This window comes from Zalophus californianus, chromosome 6 (assembly GCF_009762305.2).
Source record: "Zalophus californianus isolate mZalCal1 chromosome 6, mZalCal1.pri.v2, whole genome shotgun sequence".
NCBI classification, from domain to species: domain Eukaryota; kingdom Metazoa; phylum Chordata; class Mammalia; order Carnivora; family Otariidae; genus Zalophus; species Zalophus californianus.
The window spans coordinates 71,953,507-71,963,656 of record NC_045600.1 but is presented as its reverse complement, the minus strand read 5'-3'; the positions used below and the strand labels follow the sequence as shown (position 1 = coordinate 71,963,656).

Genomic DNA, 10,150 nt, shown 5'->3' with positions numbered 1-10,150 from the left:
CCATCGATTGGCTAACCTCTCCGAGAGTGGAAGCCTCCTAAGGCGGCCGCCCATCGCCCTCTCATTGGTTAGGTGACATGCGAAAGGCGGAGAACGCGGGCAAAGAATCAGCGAGGACTCTCCTGCCCACTCCCGGCTCCAGGTGACGAGGCCAGCGCCGCGGGCGAAGACAAGGAAGTACAATTGGCTTACTTGCTACTCTCTACCTTTCCTAGGAGGGTCACGTGTCCTGCTCAGCCGCGACAGCCGCGGGGAGAGCAACTGCATGTGTTCCACGTCAAGAAGGTTGCTGGCCGGACATCCCCATTCTGAGCGGGTGGTCTACACAACCCTCCCAACTATCTCCTCCTGCCCTCAGTGCTTGGACCCCGGGAAACACAAGTCTTGCCACATGTTTGTCTTCTTTCACAGTCTGTCTTATGGTCATTGCCTGGTCCCACAGGCACACACCTCCCATTGCAAAAATAAAGTTGGAGGTTTCTCAGGTGACTCCTTGGGTGCAGCCATACTCAGCCCTCTCACCAGAAAGAGCAGGAACCGATGTCCACTCTTACGTTCCAAGGGCTTCCAGAATCCCCATACTAATTGGCCAATATATTAGCTGCCAGAAACATAGCTGGTTAGAACATCTAGAGAGCCACAGAGTCTGAGGATCTGTGTTTCAGTCTTGATTTGAATACGAACATAACTTAGTGTCAGTTTCAAATTCCTCCTCTGTAAAATGGAGAATTGGGACTCCTGACTTCGAAATCTAACCATGTGACTTTATTCAAACAAAACAGGTGGCTTCTTGCTGGAGATGCCTGCATGGCTTCCAGTTTCCCTCCCAAGAGGTAGCTGTCAGGAAAGTGAAAGGGAAGCTGGCTTTACTCACTACTCCCATCTTTCTCCACTGGGGCAATCTTTCCTCCCCAGAGAAAAAACTAATCACAGGTCTTAATGGACAAGACCTTTTTGCAGCTGGTCAGGAAAACCTAGACCCAGAAGTCCAAGAGTGACCATTAAGCTTCCTAAATAGGAAACAAAGTGAGGACCCTTTGGGTCTTGGATAAAGGCACAGATTGAATATGCCTAGGTTTAAGTAAGGTATGAGAAAGCAGAGGCGTGGGGCAGCAGGGCTGGAGCAGGAAAAGGCTGTAACTTCACTTTATTTGTATTTCCTCCCACACAAAACCATCATAACAGGAACAGAGATGGGCAGGGAAAGGGCTGAAAATGTGTTCAATCCACATGTTCTCGGGGCTATTCCAGGGAGCGCTTGAGGCTGAGTGCCTGTTGGAGTAGCTTCAGATCCAGCACTAATTCCTCCCACCCTGGCCTGAAGTCTTCACAGATAGGTGGCTTGAGCCCTGCAATTAATTCTCAACCTTTGCCCACCTTGATGTAAGGCAGGAAAGCAGACTAAAATGCTCCACTCTGATGGGCAAGGGGAATCACAGCCCACAGATGTACTGCACTTTCTGTGCCACAGGAGCAGAACTTGAAGCTGCTTCCAAGGCTCTGAACACTTGCGGGCAGGGCTAGAGGCCGATGGTGTATGAGCGGCCTGTGGGGTTGTGAATAGCAGAACAGACTGGTGCTGTCACAGCCCACTCATACCACACCTTCTTGGAATTGCTGCATCGCCAGAAACGCACACAGATGGTCTGGCCTTCACGTACCGTAATGGGCTGCTGCAAGAAGAAAGACAGGGAGGTTCAGGGTAGAGCTAATGAACTGTATGTGGCAATGTACTACTGAGCTAAGCGTGGACAGAAAAGGATAAGACGTGACGTTCCAACCCTCATGAAGTTTATTTGAAGTCTTTTTTATTTTTTTGTTTTTATTTTTTAAAGATTTATTTATTTGACAGAGACACAGCAAGAGCGGGAACACAACCAGGAGGAGTGGGAGAGGGAGAAGCAGGCTCCCCACCGAGCAGGGAGCCCGATGCAGGGCTTGATCCCAGGACCCTGGAATCATGACCTGAGCTGAAGACAGACGCTTAACGACTGAGCCACCCAGGCGCCCCTATTTGAAGTCTTTTAAAATGAATAATCAGAACGGAACCATCAGACATTGAACAGATAACTGAAAATGTGAGGAGTCCGTGAACATGCAGAGAACATGCACTACAAGAGCACCTATGAGAGGGAGTGCACACCTAGTCCCGGTGGTCAGGGAAAATTATCGGACAAGAGGAATGTTTAAGGGGACCTGGAAGATAAGTTAACTGGGTGAAGAGATGAACAAAGAACTTTCCAGGCAAAGGGGAAAGGTGGGAAAGCCTGAAGCAGGAAAGAAGACAGGGTATCAGAATCATGATGAGCACTGAGTAATGTACAGATTTGCTGAATCATTATGTTGTACACCTGAACCTAATATAACACTGTTAATTATATTTCAATTTAAAAAAAAAAGAAGGTCCACAGGGCTGACGGCAATGTAATCAAGGGGACAGTAGCTGAAAAGACAAATTAAAACTAGATCACACCAAGTCTTACAATGTTAAATCTTTATCCTGAGGGCAGTAGGAGGTCATTGAAGGGTTCTTTGTTTTGTTTTGTTTTTTAAGATGCATTTATTTGAAAGAGAAAGAGAGCGCGTGTGCAAAAGTGGGAGGGGCAGGGAGAGAGAGAGAGAATCCCAGGCAGACTCCATGCTTAGTGTGGAGCCCACAGGATCCTGAAATCACAACCTGAGCCGAAAGCAAGAGTCAGACACTTAATTGACTGCGCCACCCAGGCAGCCCAAAGTCGTTGAAGGGTTTTAAGCAGGACAGAAATATGATCGGATTTGGGTTTTAAAAAGATGACTCTAGCTAGAGACTGGACAGAAGAGTAGACAGGAGCTGGGGGAAGCCAAGCAGAAGGGCACTGAAGACATCTCAACACCTACAATGGGGATCCAAGAGCATGTGGGAGCAGTAGAACATGGGTCACAGTCAAGCATCATCCTGACAGTAGGGAAGGGGCAGAACACCAATGGCAAAAGTTACTCCTTAACCCACTGAGTGTTAAAGGTGATTCCTACCTTAATGGGGAAGAGGATGGGAAACCATGAGAACATCCCAGGAGAGTGAGTCTCTGGACGGATACCTGTGTGGAAAAAATAATGAAAAATCGAGGTCTCTGTGACTCTACTTTTTGCCTGGGTTGAGAGGAGTGTCTTCTGTGAACAGAGAAATAAGTAACCAAAGACCCACATTCACTGATTCCTGGGCTCCCTGCGACTCTAAGTGAAACATTACATAAGCTGCCCAGATAACATACTCAAACCCTGCCATCCACTGCCCCAGACACTCACTCAGGGTGATGTCCTGATAAAGCACAGTCTCAAAGTAGCCTGCAAAGCCATGTAGCACTGTGTTCACCTCCACGGGAAACTCCAAGGTACAGTAGCGGTTGTTGTCAATCAGAGGATCTGTTAGGGAAGAGATGTGTGGATGACAAGGGACCAGAAGCTCTAGACAACTTGGGAAAGCAAGAGCAAGAACTAAGAAGGGAAGCCTAGAGAGAGCAGACCCAGGATAGCAAGAGAAGTACCCAGAAGGTAAGTTCTCACCCATCCAATCAGAGGACAGCCACACAGGAACCCACCTCTATTGGGATGGCTGAAGGTGAAACAGGGCTGGGGCGCAGAGAGCTGGTGGAAGTTGTGTAGCCGCACCACGTAAGGCATCTCAAACTGGGCCTGTCCCGAGAGACCAAGCAAGAGCTGGAGCAGATAGACAAGACATATCCACTCTCCCAGGGAAGGAAGCCTGAGCCTCCAGGACACAGAAAAGGATAAAAACATTTTCAATTCAACCACTTTCCCACATTCCCATCTCCTTCACCTCTTCATCTTCTCCAGTGGAAGAAAACAGTTGATGCTAACATAGGAAAAAAAAAAAAAAAAAAAAGAGGACTAAAGAGAATAGAGCTCTCCAGAAGAGAGTGGCTTTTTACCTCAGGGTCTCGGTCCTTTTCCCGACAGGCTCGGACCTCATTGTACAGCTTGGAGGAGGAGATGGGAGCCAGAAAGGAGGTGTACTCCCCAGGGATGCTCACACCGTCATCTGCAGACCGGGGGGGCGGGGGGGGGAGCGGGTCATAAAAGTTCCCAAGGGATGAAATGGTGTGTCTGACTAACTGAAGGTTCAAACCTCCCACATCAAAACAGACCAGGCAGGGGCACCTGGCTGGCTCAGTTGGTGGAGCGTGCAACTCTTGATCTCAGGGTTGTGAGTTCAAGCCCCATGTTGGGCGTGGGGCCTACTTAAAATAAAAATTAAAACAAAACAAAACAAAACAAAAAAATCCCAAAAAACAGACCCAGGCTGCCCCATGTTGTCACATTCCCAGGCCAACCTACTCCCAACTCCTGTCATGGGAGATTCTACTTCTAGGTTAATTTACAAGATTGAAACTGGAAAGAACCAGGGGCGCCTGGGTGGCTCAGATGGTTAAGCGTCTGCCTTCAGCTCAGGTCATGATCCCAGGGTCCTGGGATCAAGCCCCACATCGGGCTCCTGGCTCAGCGGGGAGCCTGCTTTTCCCTCTCCCTCTGCCTCTCTCCCTCCTCATGCTCTATCTCTGTGTCTCAAATGAATAAATCTTTAAAAAAAAACAAAACTGGAAAGAACCTAAGATATTCTAATCTAGTGGTCTTCTGTGGGGTCATAAAAGCCCTTTGAGATCTGGATGAAAGCTAAGCCCGAGGTACGTATCATGTCGGTGCAGGGAATCCACAGACCTCAGACTGAGAAACTCTGCTCTAGTCCACTCCTGTCATTTTACAGATGGGAATGCTGAGGTTCAGAAAGATTACTTCATTTGCTAAGGGCACTGACCCAAATCCAACCCCCCTTCCCCTAAACCTTGCAACCTTCTCCGCTGCTACTGCCCTATCCCCCACCCCCACCCCCACTCCGGCATCCTGCCTCAGCCTTCCTAGCTGATAATCCATTCCCCTTACTCAGTACATCCCAGCCTGGAGGCACCTTTTAGGAAGTGTTGGGCTCCATCCAGGCACTCAGGTGACAGTTCGTTGTCAGCGAATGAGCCCAGAAGCTCACTGACGATGATGTCTGCTTTCTCTGGAGCCACCCATTCCCGCATGTCCGATGAGACTACTGTCACCTGGCTTCCCCATTCTTCAAACTGCCAGTTCTCTAGCCTAAGACAAAGATAATGCAAATGAGGACACTGATAAGAAAAACTGGCACTGGAGACAAACTTTCCAGCAAGGAGGTTGCTACTCACGTCACCACGGCATTTGGGTTCTTCTCCACAGCGTACAGCTTTATCCGCCGGTCAGCCTGCTTGGCTGCCCGCAGGGAAGCGTTTACCAGGGGACCCCGGCCTGCTCCCAGAACCATTAGCACCCTGAGAAAGAAAGGGGAAGTGTCAGCTGACTCGGCAGATAAAGAAGTAACAATGCCAATCTCTGGGATTATGGGGAAGAGCACTCACTGCACATTGGTATCCTTCTCTTCATCTGGCACTCGATCTAACAGACATTTATAGATGGCCTGGAGAAGGAGGGAGAGAAGAACTCGTGGCTACAATCCCATCTTCACCCAGGTCATCCCAGCCCTATACTTGACCCGGACCCACCCTATACCTGCTGATACTGAGAGTATTTGATGGGGTCCTTTTCAAACACTTCATATGTCTGAGATTCCAGATTGTCCATCAGTGGCTGATGAATGAGAGGAAAAAGGCAGTTAGGCAGCCAGTTTCTGGCAGGGTCAATGTACCAGAATACCAAAAACTTTCCCACTGCCTCCTGAGCTTTGGTAGGATTTTAGAGCAGCTACTGCCAGAGACATTTCCCCCCCAGCTCCCTCCTCTCAGCATACTCCAGACCCACCTGGAGTGGGGACTGCAGATAGTCTTCATAGCCCTTGGCAAAGAGTTCGTAGGCATTGGGTGGAGGGCGGTTCTGACTCAAGTATTCCAGGTACTGGAGATAAGAGCAGAACTCCTTCTCTGAGTGGTGATTGGTGCCTGTGATGATGAACTGTACTTCCAACTGTGAGAGAGGTCAGACCATCAGATGCAGTCCTCGAACCAAGATTCTGGGATACTGTAATGGTTTATGGCCAAAGAACCCTAGCATAAAACAAAACCTGAACCAGCAGTCTTCTAGTTCAACAAATCCCTCCAGGTATCAAAAGAACAGCATGAGGCTTCAATAAATTCAGAAAGCCCTCCTATGTCCCTCCTATGTCATATAAGCATCATCCTGGCTCAAACAGCCCCATGGATCTGCGCTGTAACATCTTAAATGAAACCTTCTGTAAAGTTCTCATGAGATCTGGTTCCTTTTGAAATGTTTCTGGGACTCTTACTGCCATTCGCCTCTTTGTTCTCAAGACCTCCAACTTTGCTGAAATTGCTCTCCAGAAACCAGAGAGGAAAAGAAAGCCCCATGGGAAAAAAAGCATCACACACATATGAGTAAGGCAAGAGGATTAGCTGGAGTACCTTTGAAACCCTTCTACCACCCACCTTGAGGAGCCGAAAGATCAGCCTCTGGTGCATCTTAGAAAGAACCGGAAATCCCTTCTTATTGGTCAGGAAAATGCTGGTGGGGAGAATGGCTGCTTTGATGGGCTCCCCAAGCCAACGATCAATGACATGATTAGATGGGAGGTCAGCCCCAATTTCAAGAGCTATGAAAAGATAAAGACCAGTTACCTACTGCTAGGCAAGACGGCTTTCCTTTGTGTTTTGTGCAAGATCTGTTTACTCCCTGAGAGCAAGGCCCACTGAGGCATAGAGAGTAGCAAAACTGCCCAGCCGCCCAGTATACATGAAACTCCTGATTCTTTTTCTTTTTTTTTCTAATTGTATCCAGCTTCACTAAAGATACTTTTCATAAACAATCATGGTATTTCAGGCAGGACGTGGGCAGACAATCCTCAACAGTATACAACTACTTTCAAACTCCCTTCCTCAGTAGACTACCAAAATCAGAGAGCTTACTATAAAACCCAATGAAGTCTTCATGTGATGCTCTGAACAGGGAAAGTTTAGAATGAGGGTTGACGGTTCACATTTAGCATGTTAACAACTTTTCACAAGCCGACCCTGACTTTCAGGAAATCAAATGAAAATAGCAGAATTTTCAATCTTAAGATCCACAAGCTAAAAAAGGAACTCTTTTGAGGGATGCCATCTCCATGGTGACACTGCAAAGTCCGTATTGCCTGACAAAGCAGGAACCATGTTTTGGGGTCAGGTTCCAACAGGTCCCTGGGTTTAAGGGAGTCAAGTCTATGTTGAAGGCAGAGAGGGAGAAGAAAATGTAAAAAATGAATTTTAGTTTTTCCACACCACAAGGCATCTGTGCCAAGGTGGCTAATGTGTGTCAACATCAAGGAATCCCTCTTCCTGGGAACCAAGAGGAAGTTTCTCAAAACTAGAAGGGAAAAGTGTCCCCCCTCCACTCTCCCCACCAGTATTAATCTAGCTTTGGAGATATTCTATTAGTGACATGTGCCCTTCCCCTAAAACAATTAATGAAGTGTTCTATGTGCTAACAACATAGCTTTAAAAAAAAGCAAAACAAAATTCTGCATTTTTATAAAAATTGATAAAAAGTAATATTTTAAACTGTAAAGTTACCAGAAGTACAGTTATCAAAAATGCACACACTTCACTTGGCATCTCTGTAACTCCTGATTCTTATTCACAGGAGGTCAGAGAAAGGAAACCTATCCCAGGACCCTTGTGGACTTACCCACCGCAATCCTCTTGCTATAGTCACACAAGGTCCGGAAGTTGTGCCACCTGTCCAGGGTCAAATACAGCAAAATACAGTTAATATATACGGCCCACCAATCACCATAGCTGGAGGAGACCACCCTACAGGATCTACCCTGTACTTCCCCTCTCCCTACCCTTTGCCCTGGGACAGCAGCAAAAGGAGACATACCACATCCATGTCTTCTCCTCTCCACTATACTCCTCTGTATGTGTACTTGGTGCATTCTCAATGATATCATCTCTAAGGTCCTCTGGAGCCACCAAGGGTACCCGCATCCAGAACTGCACATGAACAAGTACCCTATTTAGAAGTCTATTTTGAACTCACTGGGTTCAAAACCTTCCTTCAATCATCTTGATCCAGATCTCAAGTTAATCCTTTTATATGTTTTTTCCCAACTTGTGATTATATATACACGTACTCATATCTTGGATATATCCTTGTGTAAATATCTCTCCTGTTCTTTATTGCGACTGTAAGTTTCTAGAAATAATTGTACATTCTGTATGTTTTCTACCCCTCTGCTTACTACTTTTAGATGTTGGTAGGCAGTACTGACATTTCAGTTCTGCCAAATGCACCCTTTACTGAATGGCTAGGAACAAGAAGATACCTAGCACAGCCTGACTACCATAATAAGCAGGAGGAAATGAGGCCCTCAGCCATACCATGGATGAGTGGTGGCCAGTGTGGATGTGGTTGGTCAAAACCCTGGCCAAGTTTGTGTTATCTTCCTGATTTAGGGGCAGCAGGAAAGCTGGAAGACCCAAATATGCCCCAAAATTCAGCTCCTGTAACATGGCCTGGAATGGAGATCAAGAGGAAAAGGTTAAGAGCTAGCAACCCAAATAGCTTTAGTTGCATTATATTAGATTTACTAAGTTATGGGAGGAAAAAACTGCTCTCTGCACCCAGCCGGGTTACGGACCTGATCTCTAGAAAGATCCAGTGGAGAGGTCAAACAGTCTTACCGCCTCGGAGTTCCTGCGGATCTTCTCCACTTTTGAGTCTGGACGAATCCATGGAGAAAGCTTTCCCACAATTAGCGTATTCCAGTCTGCACTCCCCCCATCCAAGAAAGACAAAGACTAAATGAGGTTCAGCACTTTACTTGCTCAATTTCTAGTTCTTAACAGGGAACAGAGAGTAGAGATGAGAGACAAAGACTTTTTCTAACACAGATGTGGGATAGCCTGATGCAAAACAGGCTAAGGCTTTTTTAGCAGGTAAGCAAGAAGAAAGCAAGAAGAGTTATCTATGTCCCAGGACTAACCAATATATCCAAGTCAGGAAAGGAGGAGAATGAGGGCACTGTTAGAGCAGAAGTTGTTACTGCCTCTAATAATTAAGGGGCATATGGGATGGTCCCTACCCCTTCCTGACAGCAGTAGGTCTGATCGTGTCTGGGGGCCAGGCCGATTCTTAGCAGGTTCCTGAGTGAACTCCCTCTTGAAACGCGGGTGGAAGACAGGCATGCAGAGGAAATCAAACCTACAACCGCGACAGACCCAGAATCGTCATGTAAAGAGAGCAGCAGTGCCCAAAGATCCAAGCAACTGGATTAGGCTATCTCAATTCTGCACAACCCTTTCAGCGGCCATCACTCACCCGACTGGACTGCTGAGTTCAGCCCACCTTGGGACCTATCACTTCCGCTGCACTGTGCCTGTTTCTCCCCAAAACACAGGCATGGAAAGGGAGAAGAGATAAAAACCCACGCCAAGTGGATTTTCTACTCTGCTGTCACCGGTTTTCCAAGACTGTTACATCCAGATTTGCCCCAGTACCGCCCATGCCTTCCCCTTCAAGGTTTATCTCTTCTCTCCCTAACCCTCTAACACTGCCCCCCCACTCTCACTATAATCCCGCTCTCCGGGGCCCTAGAGGTCTGTAGTCCCTTTTGAGTTTACCTGACAACTCCCGTGACTTTGGGGCTCAGCGACCATACGCCCCAGCAAGTTTTTGTTTGTCTGGGGGGGGGTTTGTTTTGGTTTTTTTGCTTTTTTTCACGCTCCAGGGCCTAAGGCTTCTCCATCCTCCCCCAAGGAGTAATGGTTTCTCCCGCCCTAATCTTACCCACTCCGACCCCCTCACCCCTGCCTCTCCGGGATGACTAGTCTGTCCCTCTTCGTCCCCGAGTTCGGAGCCCGCATTCCGCTTGCGGAGGTCTGGGCCCTCACCCCTGCTTGGCCACAGCCCCCAAAGTGTCAGCTATTTCGGGGACGCAGTTCAGGTCCCTCCCGCTGGACACGCGGCTCCCACCGGCACCTCCGACCGCCATCGCCGCCATCTTTTCCCTCGCGCTGTCCACGCCGGGATTCCTTGATACTAGCAGCCAATCACAAAACCAGAAAAAAGCCCCCGGAAGGCGGGATGAGTCGCCCTAACAACCAGAGCGTCTTCCACGGCTTCA

The 10,150-nt window shown here is 47.9% G+C and overlaps 1 protein-coding gene across 6 annotated transcripts; it reads right to left on the bottom strand.

The window, feature by feature from the left end:
• Nucleotides 1-1,125: 1,125 nt before the first annotated feature.
• On the bottom strand, nucleotides 1,126-10,099 carry PRMT5 (protein arginine methyltransferase 5). 6 transcript variants are annotated; one of them, XM_027572293.1, is made up of 17 exons: nucleotides 9,918-10,099; nucleotides 9,110-9,228; nucleotides 8,709-8,794; nucleotides 8,406-8,540; nucleotides 7,906-8,018; nucleotides 7,711-7,760; nucleotides 6,477-6,640; nucleotides 5,836-5,997; nucleotides 5,587-5,664; nucleotides 5,436-5,494; nucleotides 5,226-5,348; nucleotides 4,964-5,139; nucleotides 3,930-4,039; nucleotides 3,579-3,672; nucleotides 3,286-3,402; nucleotides 3,013-3,077; nucleotides 1,126-1,673 (listed from the first exon to the last, which is right to left on the bottom strand). In XM_027572293.1, exons 1-17 carry the CDS (start codon nucleotides 10,025-10,027, stop codon nucleotides 1,521-1,523), a joined length of 1,914 nt encoding a protein of 637 aa, XP_027428094.1. In that variant the 5' UTR covers nucleotides 10,028-10,099; the 3' UTR covers nucleotides 1,126-1,520. The 6 variants fall into 6 exon arrangements, with proteins under 6 accessions (XP_027428094.1, XP_027428096.1, XP_027428097.1 ...); XM_027572295.1 differs by having other exon boundaries at nucleotides 9,832-10,037; XM_027572296.2 differs by lacking the exon at nucleotides 9,918-10,099 and adding an exon at nucleotides 9,648-9,778.
• Between the last annotated feature and the right edge of the window lie 51 nt (nucleotides 10,100-10,150).

What these genes read in the sequence shown, in the direction of transcription:
- PRMT5 (XM_027572293.1), bottom strand. Translation starts at nt 10,027, where the DNA reads ATGGCGGCGATGGCGGTCGGAGGTGCCGGTGGGAGCCGCGTGTCCAGC. An exon ending in CTGGCCACCACTCATCCATG is followed by an intron (nt 8,019 to 8,405) that starts GTATGGCTGAGG and finishes GTTCATGTGCAG; the next exon opens with TTCTGGATGCGGGTACCCTT. An exon ending in TTATCAGGACATCACCCTGA is followed by an intron (nt 3,078 to 3,285) that starts GTGAGTGTCTGG and finishes TTTTCCACACAG; the next exon opens with GTATCCGTCCAGAGACTCAC.